The sequence below is a fragment of the Urocitellus parryii genome, chromosome Y (genome assembly GCF_045843805.1).
Source record: "Urocitellus parryii isolate mUroPar1 chromosome Y, mUroPar1.hap1, whole genome shotgun sequence".
In the NCBI taxonomy this organism is placed as follows: Eukaryota; Metazoa; Chordata; class Mammalia; order Rodentia; family Sciuridae; genus Urocitellus; species Urocitellus parryii.
In genome coordinates this window covers 30,697,006-30,717,936 of record NC_135548.1, presented here as the reverse complement: position 1 = coordinate 30,717,936, position 20,931 = coordinate 30,697,006, and the positions used below count along the sequence as shown (strand labels likewise).

The 20,931-nt window shown below is 38.1% G+C and overlaps 1 protein-coding gene across 1 annotated transcript in view; it reads right to left on the bottom strand.

Moving 5' to 3' along the window:
- LOC144251003 (dedicator of cytokinesis protein 8-like) overlaps positions 1-20,931 on the bottom strand; it is a 98,408-nt gene that overhangs the window by 73,804 nt on the left and 3,673 nt on the right. Inside the window, 2 exon segments of the mRNA XM_077794141.1 lie at positions 3,513-3,725; positions 8,041-8,164. Of these exon segments, the coding sequence (XP_077650267.1) occupies positions 3,513-3,725; positions 8,041-8,164 (337 nt within the window).

Below are 20,931 nucleotides of genomic sequence, written 5' to 3'. Positions count from 1 at the left end.
TTCTTTATGAATTTCTTGAGCCTTCCCAGTTGTCTGAAATAGGAGTTAATTCACACACACACACATACAAGAAGAAGGAGGAGGAGGAGGAGGAGGAGGAGGAGGAGGAGGAGGAGGAGGAGAGGAGGAGGAAGAAGAAAGAGGAAATAGGAAGCTCTAGTGAATACTTGTTGTTTTTATTATCTTAGGAAATACATACAAATAAAGAGAGGATTCAGGGGAGAAAGTATGAGAGAGATGATATTCTTTCCCTTACAGACTCAGTGAACCCTGAGGCCAACTCCACAGTTGCTGACCTTTGATCTTGTTATGTGAGTCAATGAGTATTTCTCCCCCCACACTTTTTAACCCCCAAATTGGGTTTTAGTTGGGAACCAAAAGAGTGTCACTTGTAACCAAGAGTCCTTCCTAAGCAAACTCTTTTTCTGTTATTTGGAGTGTGGTGGTGTCTTCCTTAAAAATCAACCCATAAGATGCTTTTCCTAGGGACTGTGAATCAGGGACAGAACTCACATGGCAAAGTTTGGTGGCTGAATTCTACTTTGGTTTCTCCTACTGACTTAGTCAAAATTTGGATCTAATACTTCACCTCTTCTAACTTTTATTTCCAGGAAATAAAATAATGATGATATAGAATAATGTCATTAATGTATTATTTTTAAAAAATCAACATTTATAATCCTTTCAGATTAGGCAGAGACTCACCTCAATTCCACAGGACTTTCTTTGTATAAAGTACAAATTATAAGTACAAAGGCGATTTCTGTAAGAACAGCTTCAAAATTTTAAAAGTGCTGGTACAGAGGCCATCAAGCATTTTAGCCCTACAAATTTACAAATAGTTGGTCGGCTAATTATAAAGCATTCCTATTTACTCAAGAAAAGCAGCCATTTAGGAACTTGGCTAGATTATAACTTTCAGTAGCATCTGAGTTTCCGGACCATAAAACAAAGTTCCTTCAGAGGCAATTTATGTTTCATTGTTTTGGTCAGTTCAGACTGGGCATCCCCCCATTTAGTCCACCAGGGGGACTTGAATTAGCTAATGTCCTACTGTCCCTGTTCTAATCCTTTGGTTTCCTTTCTCTCTTTTGGTGTCCACTTTAGCTTTCTTTATTACATGTTAGCATCTCCACGGAAATGGGAGGAAAAAGAAAGAAGTAGAGGTCAAATCAGTCAGATTTACTATTTCTTGACAAATACGGCAAAGAATTTTAATGTAGACAGAAACTAAAAAGTTGGAAGATATGATTTTTAAAATGCCATCTTTAAATTTCAGTTATATGTGCTAATATAATAGGTAGCATATGCAAGCACACAAACCTGTGATGTGGAGGCAGCATGTGAGGTCCCTGTTTTAAAATTTAGTTGACTTGCTGAATCTTTTTTTTTAAAACATATATATATTTTTAGTTGTAGATGGTCACAATATCTTTATTTTATTTATATGTGGTGCTGAGGGTCGAACTCAGTGCCTCACACATGCAAGACAAGCACTCTACCACTGGGCTATAATCCCAGCCTGACTTGCTGAATCTTGAATAAATTGTTCAACCTCTTTGATTCTCACTTTCTAATCTAAATGGAGATGATAATATTAAACATATTATTCCTATTAGTGTACTTTTTGTTTTTTCACTTTTGCAATGCTGGGGATTGAACCCAGGGGTCTCATGCATGCTAGAAAAATATTCTATCACTAAGTTACATTCTCAACCCATATGTACTTGCTTTTTAAGTTGATAATAATTGTGTATATTCATGTGAAGTTTGATTTATGTATATACTCTAGGAAGATTAAACCAAGTTAATTACATATCAATTCCCTTACCAATTAGTCTTTTCTTTTTTTGAGAAATGTTTAAATTATTCTTTTGGCAATTTAAAGATACACAATATATTATCATTAAATGTGGTCACTATAGTGTAACAGATCACTAAAACTTAGTCCTCTAGTCTAACTGAAAGTTTGTACCTTTCCATAAACATTTTTACTCCTACCCACTGCCCACTGATTAGTACCTTTCTACTCTCTGTTTCTATGAAGTAGACATTTTTGGATTCCACATATAGGTGAGGTATTTAACTTCATTTTAATTCTTTGAGAAAGGGTCTCACTATGGTGTCCAGGTTAGCCTCAAGTGACCTCCTGCCTCAGCCTCCTGAGTGGTTGGGACTATAGGTATGTTAATTTATTTTTCTAATCTGCCTCATTCAGAAGAGGATTTGAGGCTGCAGATAAAACTGCAAATAAAATAATTAGATGAGAAAACGAAGTGGTTAGAAAATAAGAACAAGAAAATAAAGGTAAAGGAACTTCAGGACTCCAATAACGAAGCTGTCATGGTTGGTAGAGGTGAACAGGAACTCTCAGTGAGGAACTCTTAGTGACGAACTCGGGAGATGCACACCCCACTGATCATGCACACTGTCTCAGGATGCACAAATCTTTGCCTGAGGGCTTGAGGCCTATTCCCTCTCCCTAGCTCCTTGAGGAGAGGTGCTGGATGGTCAATGTCCTCAATAATATTTCCATATTACAATGTTGTACCTAATGACTGCTGTTTCCTGAACTGTCCTTTTTGCTGACCAATGGTAAGGACATCAAAAGGTGAGTCAGCAAACAATTCCCAGGGTGGGGGGGGCATCACAGGGGGTGAGAATTAGGCTTCCTGATATTCTTGCTTGACCCGAAGTCCAAATTTCAAATATAAGTATATGGCATATCTTTTTTTAATGAAAAAATCTCTTCAAATCTTACTTCTTGCAACTGAAATTTTAATAAAATTTGAATAGCAAAGATATAGCAGGAATCTATTCTGCAAAGACCCAACAGTGTAGATAAGCTGATACACAGAAGGGAAGGCCAAAAGCCCTCTATAATACAAAGAGCCCAAGCAGACACAAGGTTTGAATAATGGCCACTTTCATCCCTTCCAAAGTATCCCAGCAAGTGACTGCAGGCAAGGTCTAAATTATCCAGTTGTCACAGGTCAGCTTCAATAAAGAAAGAGGTGGACAAGCAAGATCCTAAAATTCCATATACTGGGCACATGGCTGTGATTATCTTAGCCTGAAATTATTTCAAAGCAGGTCTCTCCAGTTGTACAAAAGGACCAATAAAATAATGTTAAGGAAACACTAAAGAACATCAATATTTAATAATATGTATCCTTAAAAAACTGGATGATTTGACTCTGAGTAGGGTTGCTCCATATAGACCTTTAAAATGTTTTGAGGACTAAATAAGTTAATCTCAGTAAACATGTTTTGTAAAGTGCTATGAAAATACTAGTTATTATTATCAGAATCCCATCTGTATTATGATCAATAATTGGCTCTGCTGTGATGCAGACTTGCCTAAGTGAAAACAAAACAAAACAAAAAACATCCCCAGGAATCATACCATCTCAACATCAGGTGCTGCTCTACAGTGATAATGAAGGATAGAATATTCCTATGGACCCTGAGTCCTCAGTTAAATTGTCCAGTTTGGAGACTATTGCACTTACCTCGTCCACTGATGGGTACAGGGCAAAGAGCTCAGCCTGCCGATTGGTCCTGCGGGCCTCCTAGTTCTGCTTCTCAAAGTCCTCGGAACTCACATATTGCAGCAGGTTTTCTAGCCGCTGGTCAGGCTGCAGACTGCAGAGGTCAAAATCACAGGCAGTGAGGGGGCCTTTCCCAGACACATCACACAGCACGTTCACACGGTGGGGGCCTGTCTGCAAGAGAAGACGGTAGGCCTTAGTGAGAGAGAGTGGGCACCAATAGAACTAGACTCCGAATGTCTCAAGACGGCTTGAACTCGAGTCTACAGAATCTCAGCCTCATGGAGTTTCTGGAACAAACCAAGAACTTGACATGAATGATGTCTTAGCTTCTAGACTGGACCCTCCTAAAATGCAAATTCATCCTTCCCATATGGAAACAGGTGGTGTCTCACTGGAGGTAAATAAACCAGACATAAGCAAGGGGTTGAAAGATATGTTGGACTGCTATAAGTTTTTGGCTTGTTCATAGAAATCAACAAAGAATAAATCACTGTGGCCAGGTGGGTGGTATGCCTATAATCCCAGCTACTTGGGAGGCTGAGGCAGGAGGATTATTTGAGACCAGCCTGGGCAAAACACATAGCAATATCTCCTCTAAAAAAAGAAAAGAAAAAATGATTGAAATCAACAATATTTTATAAAACTACAGATGGATCAATGGTAAAATCTCTAAATTTTATGGTAAAATGTTATTTTCAGTTCTACAAAATGAACATAGAGTGCTATAATTTCTCTATATTGAACATTTTGTAACATCCATCTACCTCATTAAAATAATAAGTGCTACTCTACTAAATCATACATTTTACATATGCTAATGTGTTAGCAATAATCAAAATGCACACTTACTACTTTTATTATTATGTCTTAGAATTTACATGAATTTGTAGAAAATGAATTTGATTTCACAAGTTTCTTCAAAAGGATCTCAACCTTTATATACACCCAAAGTTTTTAAAATGCTCATACCCTTTAATTCAGAAATTTCACTTCTAAGAATTTATCCTAAGGATATAACTAGACAAATGTGCAGGATGTGAGGACACGAGAATCTCTGATCCACTGTTTGTAAAAGCAAAATAATGGAAACAAACTAAATGTTCCCCAAAAGAAGAAGCATTAAGAAATTTCTGAGTTTCATAATATGGAATGTTATCATGCAGCCATTTAAAAAAACACAAAAACCATGTAGTCATTAGAAGTTAAAGGTAATCATGGTCCAGCCATGGGTCACATAACAGCATTCTGGTCAACAAAGCATCACATATGTGACAGCAGTCTTTGGCCTAGTGAGGTTATAGCTGTTTTGGTCTGTGTAAGTACCCTCCAGTGTTTGCACCAGGATACATTTCTCAGAACAGATCCCCTGGTTATGTGACTCATGCTCTCATATTAATAGAGTAAAAAAGGAAGTCATACAATATTATGTGTAACATGATCTAACTTTGTGAAATACATGAGGAGTCACGTATATGTATTTAACTTAAATAAATTTTGGCCTCCCCATTCCATTCAAGTGTGTGGCCTCACTGTTCCATTTGATACAAAGGTGCAGCAGAATGAGACTGAGACAGAAAATGTTGCTCATTGTCTCACAGTCTGAGCATCTCTCCATAAAGAGTGCTATTCTAATTCTTCAAAACACGCAGCTCTTGGGCTGGGATTGTGGCTCAGCAGTAGAACGCTGACCTAGGTGGGTGGGACCCGGATTTGATCCTCAGCACCACCTAAAAATAAAGGCATTGTGTTGTGTCCTTCTACACCTAAAAAAATAAATGTTAAAAACCAAAAACAAACAAACAAACAAAAAACCTACTTGGCTTTTAAACCCAGCCAGCTGACTCACTTGAGTGCTCTGACGGTATGCCATAAGAAAGAGCATGCTTTATGTGTGCAGGTTCCACTGTCTCTCAGCTCCAGATTCACCCTTTTGTACTGGGCCCTATAATGCTGGACCTGGGATCTCAGCACAGGATACTCTGCTTTGTCTGCTGCTCCCTTCAGGGCACAAGAGGGGGCCTGGATGGCTGGAGGAGGGAGAAGGGAGTGAGTCCTGTCCTTCCCCTTTGCTTGCAGTTCCTCTCATCTTGATAGAGACAGTTGGTTCTGCCTTCCAGCTGGTTTTGGCCCTTCCAGAACCATCCTCATCTCAAGTCCTTGGAGGTACCAGCACCAGCTGGACCACACCTCCTGGATGGATCACTGAGTCCAGACTCCATGAGGTCCTTCCTCCAAGATCCTGAGATAACACCTCCAGCTGGCCAGTGCTGCTTCTCGGAGATCTGAGTACTTACTCTGAGGCCCATTTTCTGAGCTTCTAGGATTTTCTTTTTAATTTTTTTTAAAAATTATTTGTTCTTTTTGATATACATGATAGCAGATGCATTTGGCATATTATACATACATGGAGTATAACTTATTCTAATTAGGATCCTATTCTTGGGGTTGTACATGATGCGGGGTTACCTTGGTGGTATATTCAAATACAAGACTAGGAAAGTTACATCCAGTTAATTCCACTGTCCTTTCTAATCCATTTCCTCTCCCTTCCCTTCATTCTCTTTTGTCTATTCCAATGGACTTTTCTTCTTGTCCTCCTCAACCTCCCTTGTTGTGGTTAGAATCCACATATGAGCTTCTAGGTTTTAATAGCTACAAGCTCTTCCTTAGATCTAAGTTCCTCAGACTATAGTCCTGGGACTGGCAGCATCAATTGGAAAATGTTCATTAGATAATGCAAATCCTCAGGCCCCAGCCAGGCCAGAGCCAGGCCCCAGCCCAGTACTCTGCTTGAACAAGCCCTCCAGGGGATTCTGATGAAGATCAGGGTAGAGAATCACTGCCCTAGACCCCAGCTCAGGATGGTATACTGTTGCCTGCAGTATAACCTCAACTTTCCCCTTTTCCATCCTCCAAGACCCAGTACACACTTCCCAATGTTAAATTTCTTTTGTTGAAAAATGGAATGTAGCCTCTAACTAATACAAGGCACAATGTAGTTGTTTATCACATAGTCAAAATAACCAATGAAACCCCCCTAAGTCCCCCACAGAATACAGCATTCAGGTATTCATTCCATCCTTCTGTAAGCCTGTGTATTCAGCACTGGACTGATGGCTGGTTTCTCTGTGGAGCTCATATTAATTAACTGGCTTGGCTTTAGGGACCATGTTGTTTGAAAAAATAGGTATTATTTTAAGGACTCTGGTCCTCAGCCTTGAAACATGCCTGTGTTATGAAGGATATTTGGAAGATGAAAACTATACAAGTTACAAAGAAGTCCTGTGCAAATTTGTACAAATTACTTCTCCTCTGTTTATTTTTCTCACCAAAAAATAAGTGGGTTGACTACAGCAGGTAGTTTTAGAAAATGAATCGTGGTATAATATAAATAACATAAAATTTATCACTCTAAACATTTTTCAGTACTGTTCAGTACATTCATATTGTAGCACAACCATTATCACCATACATCTCCATAACTCTTTTCATCTTGCAAAAATGAAACTCTGTACCCCATAAACAATAAGTCCCCATTCCTTCCTGTGCCCCTGACAACCACATTCTGAATATCCATTCATCCACTGATGTTCACTTGGATTGCTTCCACCTTTTGGATATTGTGAATAATGATGCTGTAAACATGGGTGTACAGAGCACTGATTTTAAAGTGTAATCACTTTATAATAATATGATAATGACATCAATAATAAGAGTAACAAGCATTTGCTGGGCAATGAGCATATTTGGCATTGTTTTAAAACTTTTCACATATTAACTCAATGCTCAAAAGACCTCATGAGGGGCTGGGGATGTGGCTCAAGCGGTAGTGCGCTTGCCTGGCATGCGTGCGGCCCGGGTTCGATCCTCAGCACCACATACCAACAAAGATGTTGTGTCCACCGAGAACTAAAAAATAAATATTAAAAATTCTCTCTCTCTCTCTCTCTCTCTCTCTCTCTCTCTCTCTCTCTCTCTCTCTCTCTCTCTCTCTCTCTCACTCTCTCTTAAAAAAAAAAGACCTCATGAGTTAGTTAGTAGTATCTTTCCAGGGGAGGAAATTGAAGCCCAGAGAGTTTAATTATCCTGCTGGAGGCTACACCTTAAAAAAAATCATAGAATCAGGAAGAGAATCTGGCATGTCTGGCCTCAGTGTGAAGCTTTTTGTCACACTGCCATCCTCCTTCGAAGCACCACCCAGTTTCTGCAGGAATTGCTACAGGGACAGGCTCAAGAGGTTCCTCTCCCCAAGTTAGAGTACCTCCACTATTTTCTATTTTAATCATGGACCTTTTGGGTTTTCATGTGCATCCCCATTTCTATAGCTATGAACAAGCTTGAAAACAATATATCACTGACTCAGATGGGGAGTTCCTCCTACTCACATATTCTGTGAGTCTTACTTTTATTCTGGTTTAAAAAACTGTGCATGCCTTGGGCAGAACAGCCCCGTAACTGGGTAACCATGTTTTTTGATAGGAAATACCTGAGTGGCGTGTTCACTGTTCTCCAAGGTTTCTGACTCAAAGGTCTGTTTCTGAAGCGTCTTTTGAAAATCTTTGCAAGATCCCGTCTTTTTAAAGCTGAAAATCTCTGAACTTCCTTGGTTTCATTTATGGTTGATATTATTGAATATGGAGAGAGAGAGACAGAGGGAGAAAGAGGCAAAGCCATTAGATCAAAAATAAAAGTAATGGCCTAAGTGTAGACATGGTGCTGAAAAAGCTTTCAAAGAGAGAACCAATTGTAATTCCTGGCATCTAATTATGCACAGGCCCAAGACACGGCTCCCTTGTAATGAGACACAAACTTGCCTCCTGGCTGACTCATTATTAAAGGTGGAATGGCCTGGGAAAATGCCACTGCAGAAGGGCGGTAATTTCAGCTGTGGGGCACTTGGCTTCAAGCTGACACTAAACTATGACCCTAGTGTAAGAAGCTAGAAGAAATCTAGCAATGTGCAGAAGCTGCAGAGATTGTTTGAAGATAAAAATAGAGGAAACCATTTCATCTCCACATCAATGTTCTTAATGAATAAAAGAGGCAAGCCTTGGTCAAGAAAAAAATAGACATAAGTGATCGATCTGTCGAAATTCATGGTGGACATTCTCAAACGCCACTCTGAACTCCACCAAGATAGCGTTTAAGAAATGTGTAGTGTTTACAAAAAGGAGAGGATTTAAAATAGAATTGTAGCACCGTCAGTAGAGAAATGAAACCATCCTGAAAAAGGCAACCCATGAACGTCGTCAATCATAATTACAGAAACCAATGTGTGTATTCCCCATTTTTATGACTCACAGGCTTCTTGGAAAACATGCTACGAAGTGCATGCATGCACACCCATTTTGTTTGATTTTTACACTATTAGAAAAACCACTGAGCAGGTTGTTAAAGGGAAGAGCAACGAGGTTAGAATTTATCAGGCAAATCGAATGGTAGACAGATAAAGCAAGAAATGTAGGAGAGCTGCTAGCAATGATCCAAATACAGTTTATAACTCCCTGGGAGGGAGGGGTGTTGGAGGAAGGAGCAAGGCACTCAGCAGGTAGTTAATAAATTTTAGTTCACTGCACTAATTACAGAACGTGATGTCCCAGTGTCATCTGTAGGGAGAACAGGACTCTCTCCCTGGATTTCATTGTGCTTTGAAGACAAATAATTTGTTTTGAGCAAAAGGAGATAGAAATAGTCTAGAACAGGGACAAGATAGCTGGTGACTAATTCAAGTCAGGGTTACTTCAATGGCCATCTTCAATGTTTCCTGACACTTCACCTGGCAACCTGTATGGACAAGCGTGGGTGAAAAACAGGCCAAATTAGGGAACTGAGAACAAACAAAAAAAAAAGCCAAGTAAGCAAATATGGTATACTCTAAATAAAGAAATAAGACCAAACATTTAATGGGAGGAGGCATGGAAAGAATGGAGGGAAGAGTGGGCAAAGGGGAAGGAGACGAGGGGAGGGGGATTGAGGTCAAGAAAGATGGTGGAATGAGATGGACATCATTATCCTAGGTACACATATGACAGCATGTAAGGTGTGACTCTAATCCCTGTGTGTACAACCAGAGAAATGAAAAGTTGTGCTCCATTTGTGTATATGAACCAAAATGCATTCTGCTGTCATAGCTAATTAGAACAAATAAAAAAAACCCCAAACATTTAGAAAAAAGATGTATCCAGAGTAATTCCTGATTTGGGATTCCTAAACCCCAGAAAAACAATAATTAAAAATATAAATCATGTTGTTCAGAAACATCACTGAACAAAAAGCATTTTGGAGATCCTTTCAAACAATTCTCCAGAAGTAATAACTATTTGAAATATTTATGAAAACTACTTCGGTTCCAGTTGCTCTAAGTGTGCACAATTACACTGGTAAAAAGCAGTAGAGATACATATGAGCAGATTTTATTTTATAAGATTTATTTTCTCCTAACAAAATTCTTTTGAGCAAAAGCTTCTAGTGGAATTTCACAAATCTGCTAGCTTCTTAAAAATTATTCTCACCCATATGAATTTAGGTGGCAACATGTATGTGTATGTGCTGTCGGGGGTGTCAGGTATGTGCAGGACTGCCTGGGTTTCCCTAAGGGTTCAAAGGAAAAAAAAGTGTGTGTGAGCTGGGGAAGGAGAGGGGGAGGATAATTCAACTCAAAGTAGTGGTAAATCTAAGTAATCTAAGTCCCATGACTATACTCCCCCAAATGATACCTGATTATTTTTCCAAAACAATTCAATTTAAGGAGAAAAATGACCAAATAAGTTAATGTTAATTCATTCTAAGATCAAAGCAAATGGTGAATTAAAATACACATTTTCCACTTTGGTATTTGTCCTTTGCCTTTTTTAGGACCGGTCTACTCCAAAGGGTACTGAAGTCAGAGGTTCAGTATGACAGGCCCCTTAGAAAAAAACCCTGAGCCACAGGAGGGAACTCAGGGAGTAGCTGAGCTAAAGTCCTTTTGTGTAGTAACTGTAGCAACCAGAACAACACCTGCCTTAGCTTTAAAAATCTTTTAACCTATTTCTAAGAGTGTTCATTTACAAATGAATCTCTCTCTCTCTCTCTCTCTCTCTCTCTCTCTCTCTCTCTCTCACACACACACACACACACACACACACACACACACACACATTACAGATGTGTTCCTGCCTCCATTGCCCTTGGGTCACATCTCTCTGCCTATTTCTTCAAAGGGTGAGAAATGGACATGAGATGAATTCTAGAATGTCTTCCCCAATTTTATGGTTAAAAAATCATATACTCTATCTGAAAAAATTAACATTCAATTTTTCTTTTTCAAAAATACTTAATTTAGGGGAACACGAAGTATATTCAACTTTTGTTCTTTGGCTACTTCATATAAATAGGTGCTTGCTTTCTTTTCTGTCTTCCATTGAATTACAGCATCACCTGGAGTTCTTACATGGACCCCAAAGCCATTGACCAATAGCATTAAAAATTAACTACATGAAAGTGTTAAAAGCTCATTTCAAAATATATTAGCTTTAACCTGATGTTTATTCCAGTCTGTAGGATTTTTGCTATGGAAAGTGTTAAGACTAGTGTCTCCCATGACAGTATGTTTGAAATCAGAAAAAAACTTTTCTCCTTTTACTCATACTAGAATTTATCATCTCCTTCCTCATTTTTAAAATCTCAGAAAATCACAAAACTCCCTTATGACAGCAAGGGTAACCCTGGCTAGGGAGGAGAGCACGAGGGTTGGCAGAATGTAGGATGACTCATTCCAGAAGTGCCAGCACAGAAGGAACCACCAGGGCAGGTATTGAGACCGCTGGTTCAGTGCCCCTGGCTACAAAGCACCCCAGCCATTACCCCACACTGGCAACTAAGTCAAAAAAGAGGGTTTCTGTTGAGCCTCTCTGCAGACAGGAGAAGGATGGGGAAGTAGACCAAATGGTAGGAAAAACTATTCTTGTGAAGTGAACACAAACTATTTTCCCCCAAAATAACTGCACGCCCTTTCTTTAAACACTAGTCTTACACATCCCATGACAGTTGAAAGACCAAACATATGTGGTAGTATTTTATTTAGAGGCAGGGTGGTGGAGCATGCAGGATCCAGGTTCTATAGTCAAAAGGACCTGGGTTCAGATGCTGGCTAAGAGACAGGCCTCAGGCAGTGACCTCCAGCGAGGAAAGAAGAAAACTTATGCACACTTTGAGGGCCTGTTGTGAAGTTTAGAAAATAATGCAGGCTCCTCCTTTTCCTTCAATTTCCTTTCTTCTACTTTCCATATAATTTGGTGCAAAAAAACCCCAAAAAACATAAAATCATCAATGTGTGTTTTCTAGGCCTGTATTTTGGGCCAAACTCACATTTGCCAGGATTCAGCTCTCTCAGCTGTCAGTCCCTCTCTCAGATGCAGCTGCAAAATGGTTCCTTCCGCTGTCCTCCACTTGTAGCCAAAGCAGGGAGAGATGGGGCTTCTTTCCCAGGCAAGGATATTGTGGAGTGCACCTTTCAGTTTAGTCTGGCAGTATCTTTGATTTCTAAACTGTCGGTACCCAGACACACTTCAGGCCATCTAAAAATGTGGTTTCCTTTAATTCCCCTATCCCTCCATTTTGCTTGTAGAGGGACTGCTCTAGCTGGTGCCTCCGGCCATGACTGTGGTGCTGGGGTTTTTTTCTTTATTTTATTCTACTCAATCTCCTGAGTCTCTGATCTTCTTTAAATGTCCAGTATTAAATTCCAGTAAAGCACCCCATGCTTTTTTTTTTTTTTTTTGCTCACATGCCTTGCTGAGAAGCTGCCTATCTGCTTTCTTGGTTTCCTGCCCCATAAAGTCATCAGGACAATGCAGCTGTCTGTAGTCTGTGTTTGAGAGAAGGGAGCAGCTGAGCAAGTTTAGAATGGGCAGTTAAAGCTCAAAGAAGGGTGCAGAGGGCATCCATTTAGAAAGAACTGCCTGGCATGGAGAATCAATCCAACTGGTGTGAGGAGGACAACCACATGGAAGGGAAGCCTGAAACTAGGTGTCAGAGCCCAGGTATGGTGATGAGGGTATCATGAGGAGCGTTGTCCTGGCACTAGCAAGCTGAAGAGAGTATCCATGCAGCAGGGGGAAGCCAGTGTAGGGTGTCAGGGACAGAGTGGGAGGAGAGAGCAGCTCTGTGGGAATGGGCAGAGGGCATGGGTGATGGCTAAATACAGGGGGATTAATCAACAAGTCAACATACTAAGGAAAAAGGGAGACAGATTTTGTATGGAAAAGTGGCTATAAAATATGGAAAGAAGAAAACTAGAATGAATAGAATAAAAAAAGACAACTAGATGTTGGGTTGGAATTATATTGACATGAACTCTTAGCTTTTTGCACACACAACTACACCCTACCCCACCCCCACACATTCCTTAAATCTGTTCACTGAGAGAACATAGGAGAAGCAACACCTTAATAACAATGAGCACACCAACATTTACATCTTGGCTCCTAAGTACCATTTCCCAATAACATAAATCAGAGCATCTCATAAATGGCAGCTATCATTATTACCATCAAGGACAACACCATTAAATAAAGCTGTAATGAATGTATTTTAAGGCTATATATGCCTATTTCATGGATGTGTTGAATTTAAAGTCTCCTAACACCCATATTTTTGTGGAACCATGTTATTTTTATATGGGAAAGGTACTTAGTTACTAAGAACAAGGGTAGAGTTCTGAAAAGAGCACATTTTCGGATTTTAGCTATACTATTCCCCTCTCCCCCCAAAATCAACACCTGAATGAGTCTGTAATCCTGCTTTAAGCTTGTTCAATTCCATCCCTTTCAGGCAGTCTTTGTTAAGTTCCTTTCTCAGATCTGCCACCACAATGATGGCTTAGAATATGATATGGGTATTTGCTTGCTCAAGCTTCATCAATATTTCCATTCAACCAATGTTTAATAAATACCTCCTGAGAATAAGGCACTGATGAGGAGGTAGAGAGCTATAAAGGAATTCCTGTCCTTAACAAAGTTGTAGTCTAATAAGAAAGACCTCACATTTAGGGAGATAAAAACTTAGGTAATAAGAATTTAGTGTAGCAAATGGCAAAACTTGCTAGAAAAATACAAATGACATATACTGAAAAGTCACAGACGAGAGTGATTACTTCTGACCAGGTCAGCAGAAGCTTCAGGAAAACCTTAATCTTTGAACAGGGCCTCAGTGGGTTTGTTGGAACTAGAGTCTCCACTCGGCAGGTGGAGAGCGGCTCAGTGATAACTCGCAGCTGCGCCTGCTCTGTGTTAACACATAGACTGATGAGGCTGGCTGGCTTTAAGAAAGCAGACAGCTAAGCACCTTGCCAGCCAGCATGTCATAATAAGCAATTATTGATCAGGGAGACATTTTTATGGTGTTTTGGGAGTAACTGAATTATATGCACTGATGTATTTGAATTTTAATTGTTTACCAGTACACTGGGAGTAAAATATGGAGTAATAAAACAGATGATACCCCATTCCTTGATATCCCCATTCTCCTTGAGCCTGACCTTCCTACAGAATTGCCTTAATCACCCAGGATGAAAAACAAAGTCTAAAGGGCTTTTATGATGCTGCCTGTAACTCTCAGAAAATGTCTCACTGTCTCTGGGAATAATACACCAAGAACAAATAGCGTGTAAGCATGTTTACTTAAGAGTTTGTTTCTCTCCCAAGACATCAACAACATTTTGAAGTTAATCACCCCTTGATGCATTTAGAGAGGACAGGGGAAAATCATTCAAAATAGTTAATATCACTCAAAGGATGCTATCAAACTTCGATCCATACAAACCATCAAGATATATGGAAATCAGATGAGATCGACACACAAACATGGCACTTAAGGACTCATTAAATGAGTGGCTATTTTCAAAAACCATGGAGAGAAAATTACTATCCTGTTTAGAGCAAAGACACCAAACTTGGAGCTGAAGATATGAAAGACAGGATAGTGTTTGATCATGGAATTTTCCAGTCTAGTGTGGACTAGCATTTCTAGTATGAAAAAACAACTTTACCAAAAAGAGATCATGTATTGACACTTATGTATAGTTTAATATTTTTCTATTAAGTTAAAAAGAAGATGAAAGCTTTCTTATATCCTTTATGGGCAGCATTATTTGTCTGATTTAAATATCTCAATTATGAGTGGCAATTGCCCTACAGGACAATGAGGGTGGAAGGGAGCACTGAGGTCATTACTCTACTCCTCTGCCCCCAAAGTGGGATTCAAAGCCATTATCATGGAAAGCAAGGATGTAAAAGCCCATCTCTGGATATTATTGAGAAGTGTAATATCAGCAAGGAGATAATTGAGGAATAAAAGAGCTAACTAAATCAGTGCTTGACTGCCTGGTTCTGGATGACAAAGACATCTCTGTGGAAAGCAAAGTAGCTTCATTAAGTACAAATCTCTAGAGGAAGACAGGTCACCCCACCACAAATCTGCATGAAAATATATGGGCTAGCTTTTTGCTTTTTCCTTTGATATGCTAGTGTAAGGGTTTTTTCCTGATATTTAATAAATATCATAACTAGAAGCTACTATTTATTAAATTATTACCTTATGTCAATAAGAACTTCAGAATACCTCATTTCACTTGGAAGAAATATTTTAGAGAAATTGTGTCTACATAAATCCTAAAGTATAAATCTCATGTTTTCCAAATCTTGTCTTTATTCCATGAATGTATAAATTATGGTATCTATAATGTGGAATCTACCCTGGATCATCAAAATAAAATAAATCGTCCACAACACTGAGCTGTCCTCTTGTTTTTGACATAAAACATCTTTCTCATTGGTCTGATTTTAATTTATTTGTCATTTGGGCAAGAGTAATTAAGCCAAATTCCATACTACCATTTAATAACAGCACAAATAGCTAATAGCTGTTGAATTATTATTTTATGCTAAGAAATCTTCTAAGTACATTTTTTTTTCTTTTGGGGTGCTGGGGATCAAACCCAGGAACTTATGCATGCGAGGCAAGCACTCTATCAACTGAGCTATATCCCCAGCCTCCCTTCTAAGTACTTTTATATGTTAACTCATTTATTGCAAACAACAAAAAACTTACAACTTTCTTCTTATATATTTTTTAGCAGTCTTGGTGATTGAAACCAGGCTGAACACATGTTAGGCAGGAGCTCTACCACCGCATCATACCCTAGACCCTATAGTCAGTTATTATTCTAATTCCTGTCATCCTGATGAGGAAATTGAAGTACAATGAAATTAATTTTCCTCGGGTTACACAGCTAGTAAGTGGTGGACCAGGATTTGAATTAATTTACTCCCACTCCAGAGAAACCATTATTCTCTAAAATAATATCATAAACCATAACAAATAATAGACCTTACATCTAAAGACTAATTACTTAAGGCCAGGCACTGTCTTATATTTCTGTCCATTGTTTTGAGGTGCAATTGTAATTCATTCTTTTGAAAGTTCTGTGAGTTTTGACAGATGCATCCAGTTATGTAACCACCACTGCCATCAAGACATTGAACAGTTCCAGAATTGCTCAAAATTCTCTCACACCTTCTTGTACTCACTCCCTTTCCCCAATCCCAGACCCTGGCAACCACTGAACTGTTTTTTGTCCTATGACTTTGCCTTTTCCAGAATGCATATTAGAATCATAAGAAACACCCATCCAGGGGATGCCCCTAGTCACCTACTTCCTCCAACTAGGTCCCACCTTCTAGGTTCTATCACCTCCCAATAGACCATTTGAATTATTAATTCATCTAGCTGATCAATGCACTGATGAGGTCAGAACCCTCAAGATCCAATTATTTCCTAAAAGCCCCACTTCTGAACTTGCTACAATGAGGACCAAGTCTTCTACATATAAGTCTTTGGGAGGCACTTCATGTCCAAACTATAACAGAGTGAAGCTTCAGGTCATCTGTGAGGGTATATTTAATTGAGAGTTTAGAATAATAGTGAAAAAAACTCAGTGACATGAAACAGTATTCAGAAAATAGGTAGTAATAGCTTTCAGTTTAAAATTATAACTAGAATAATATTGGAGTAATTTAAATTTTCTTTTAATCAATGACATCCAACATTGACAAGGATATAGAGAGAAAGGGTAGTTTCACACATCAAGTTGGTAAAGAAGTGAATTAGCACAACTTTTCTGGAGAAGAATCTGGCAGTACTTATTTGAATATATGTAATATATTAAAATAATATATAATATTCAAATATATATATAATAAATTCAAATATAATATATACATATATAATATATTAGGTGAACTGCTTCCATTTATGCTTTCAGATAATTTCACACACAGGTATAGCTGCAAATTGCATATATGCTTGTTGTAGTATGATTTATCACAGAGAAAGGGGAGATAACTGCAACGCCCATTAGTAGAGAAATTATATAACTTATGGTAGATTCTTTCATCCTTGGAGGAAATCAAGGCAGAATTTCAAAAGAAGAAGATAAATCTCTGACATAAAATTATGTCAAAAATATTATTGGAAAAATATTAACATTTGTAATCTATAAAAAGACATATACACATATTTTTATAAAAATATAGACAGCCATATATCCTTCAATGAAAAGAAGATCTGGAAGGCTCACTGTGAACTTCAGGCAGTGAGGAGTGAGTGGAAGGGGAAGGGCAGGCAGCAGGCCGGGAGGGAGGCAGGAGACCGCCACATTACTCATTTTCTTTCAAAATGAGCATGCGTTATTTGTCACATAAAATAAAAGTTCAAAGGAGAGCTAATTAATGAATTACCAATTAACAACTAACTGGACAGCAGCCTCTATTGCATTCTTTCTGACTTCCCAGTGAACTATCTATGAAGATACAGAAATCATGAGAACTCATCCAAACTAGTGAGAACTTCAAGCCTAAATCTGGAAAGAACCTCTATTGATCAGATGGAGCTGGAAAGAGAAGGCTGTGCCATTCTGTGTCTCCCCAAAGGGAAGTTCCCTGAAGAGAGACTGGAAGGTGCTGCATTCCTTCCTTCCTACTGACCCCTCAACAGTCAGTGTCTACACTAGCTACAAAGCTGGACTGTCTTTCCTCTGCAGTGGCTACCTGTGAAGGCACTCACACGAGTCAGAGCCTTCTTCTCTCTGCCCTGTGCCTTTTATCATCATCACAACCACAAAGAAACACTCAGAAAAGAACTGAGATGAAAATGTGTATGGGCTGGGAGATGAAGGGTGTCCGGCAATATTGTACTAGATTCTCCCCACAAGTAAAGTATTATGGACAGAGATGGAATGCTGCTGATAGGAGTATGTGCCAGGAATTGTGGTTTTTATGTTCAGAGTGTCAGATTCTGAGTACCAGAGAATCAAATAGGATATAAAAAGATGCCTCCTCAATAAAATGCTAGCTAAAATGAACCAGGAACTGACAATAAATTTTGGAGCTGTGTGCTTTTACCTGTCTGCTTGCTGATTTCTGAGAACAGAATCGGCCCGTTACACAACTGTGGAAAGAACCAGGCCAATGGTAATCTCCATCTCCAGTATGTTGCCAAACACAAGGTTAAAACAGATATTGCTTTATGAGACACAAAGATTTCAGAACTTTAAGAAATAAATGTATAAATAATCATTGATTCTGCAGAAGAGATTAAAAACAAATGAAGAAACTACCATGGGTAGTGGTCTGGATTAATGCTTTAATCCCCAAATCCTACAAAATATTAGGGTTATGAGTTAAATTTTAAATATAATGCCAAAATAAAAATCATAAGGGAAAATATCAATATAGATTTAATTTCATAAATAATTCTAAATCTTAAGAGTTATAAGACAAAGGCATACCAGGAAAGAAGCTTTTAATATTTGATAGGCAAATGGTTAATATCTCTACAAATAAAAGTTCTTCTAAAGTTAGATAAGACTAAATAGTTTATGTAAAGAGTTAAATAAATTTCATGAATAAGAAGAGCATTGAAGAAAACTTACAAGTTGCCCATAAACATGTGGGAAAAATATGCTCAATCTAATAATGAAAGAAAATACAAATAAAGGACAGGCTTTTTTACAAAAAAAAATGGAAATATTAATAAATGATAATATCCAATGTTCTTCATGATTTATGCATATATTATTAAAAATCTTGGATCTATTATTCCCTAGACCCTAAATATATCTATACCTATGGACAACAAAATTGTTAAGAGATTTATTTCAACAGGAAAAAGGAAATCACAAATTTGTACAAAATTTTAGAAGAAGGACGTTGCTGCATTTTAAGTATAAAAAATGAAAAACAGGGAATCATCTAAACCAATTAAAGTCTGTCAAGTGAATTTTGGTATAAATTTATTATCCAATCACTAGTGATCATGTTGAAGGAGACTATTTAATTAGTAAAGAGATAATTACCATTTACCATGAAAACTGAAAATGGATGCTATAAAACAGTATTGTAATCTGATTTAGTTTTTATATAACATATACTATAATGAAATGTGACTCATTGGATAATCACAATTGTCAGAGGTAATCATCTATAATAATCAAATTGAGGTTTTTTTTGTTTTGTTTCCCTATAATTTCTAAAATTTCTTCAGTAAGTATTATAAGAAGAGTTTCTTTTTTATTTTACATTTGTGGGAAATAGAAAAAAATATTTCAAGGAGCTTGAATGGTCATGAGTAGAAAAAGTACAGTGTCTCAAATAGAAAATAAATCTGAAAACCAAATTTAGTAAAATGGACCTATTCTATTTACTGTTCCTTCTTAGATTTTTTTAGAACTTTAATATCCAGAAAGTATCTCTAATTATAACATCTAAAAGAATGAGAACAACTTGTTCTGGAATTTTCTATTTATTACCAGCAAAGTATAATCTTATTGGACTGCCTGGAAAACTTACTTTTCCACTTGCATTAGAACACAGAATGGATTTGGTTCTAACTTTCTCTTCATTATTTTTTATAGGCCATGCTTTCTCTTCCTTGGCTGTTGGAAATAGTCCTCACACTGACATTATTTCAAAAACCATCAGCACAAATTCAATGACACACTTCCAGGAGCTGGAAGAAGACCAACCCCCCAAATCCTTCATCATTTATCTCACAGAACAGTAACTTTTACTGGGGTACAGTAAAGGTGAGGCCATCAAATTTCAAGATTCTTATGTCTTGTCCAAGGTTTTATGATCTGTCTCTAGTGGAGTGGGCCCCAATCTGTCCCCGTCCCACTTACACACACACACATACACACACACAAAGATTGAGAATTTCAGTGTGCTTTGATGTTTCTCATGAGAGTGTGGTCCAGCTCAGCAGTATGGAAATAAAAAGTTCAGGACAATGTCACAAAGCATTTGAATAATCCATGAGAGAAAGACCCTTTTGACAGGAGAGTTTGCAAGTAATTTATGTCTGGATCACAAATTTTAATAATACTTTTGAATCCAAGGTCAAGTTTTAATTCATTTACTTCCCCTCCCCCCATGAACTCATCAGAATAGAAATAAAACCAGAAATCTTTTTTTTTAATTTTTTTTGAGACAAGGGTTGCTATATTGCCCAAGGTGGCCTTAAACTCCTGACATGGGTGATCTTCCTACTTCACCTTCTTGAGTATATAAGATCACAGGGGCCCACCACCCCTGGTTAAAAGGCTCTATTTTTTATGCTTAAAATGTAATTTTCTTGATAAATGAGTAGATTAACAAACTGTGATGCATCCATAAAATGCAAGATTTTTCAGCAATAAAAAGCAATGAACTATTAAGTCATGAAGAGATATAGATGTCTGGGGGGTGTAGTTCAGTGGTAGGCTCCTTGCCTAGCATGTGCAAGACCCTGAGTTTGATCGCTCACACTGAGGAAGGAAGGAAGGAAGGAAACATGAAGGAATGAGATGAAATGACAGAGACAATAAAAAAGAGAGGTGATGATAAGAAGGGAGGAGCAATCAAAGGTAGAACACGAGGGATTTTTAGGGAAGTGAAGCCATTCTGTGTGATTTTGCAAGGCACATTATGTGTCATTATACATTTATCAAAACCCATAGAATGTTCAGAAAAAAAAAAAAAAAAGAAACTTGGGGCCATAAATGTATGTAGCTCAGTAATAGTGCCCTTGCTTAGCACATGCAAAGCCCTAGGTTCAGTCCCCAGCACTGCAAACAAACAAATGCAGCAACAACAACTAAACAGTAACGTAAACTTCAAGTTAACAATAACACATCAACACTGGCTCAGAGGGCATAGCAAATGTATCACTGATACAAGATGTTAATAATAGGGGAAATTAAGTGGTGGGGGGATTAGAAGGGAGAATATAAGGACTGTCAGGACTTTCTGCTCAGTTTTCTTGTAAACCTAAAATTGTTCCAAAAAATCTATTCCTTTAG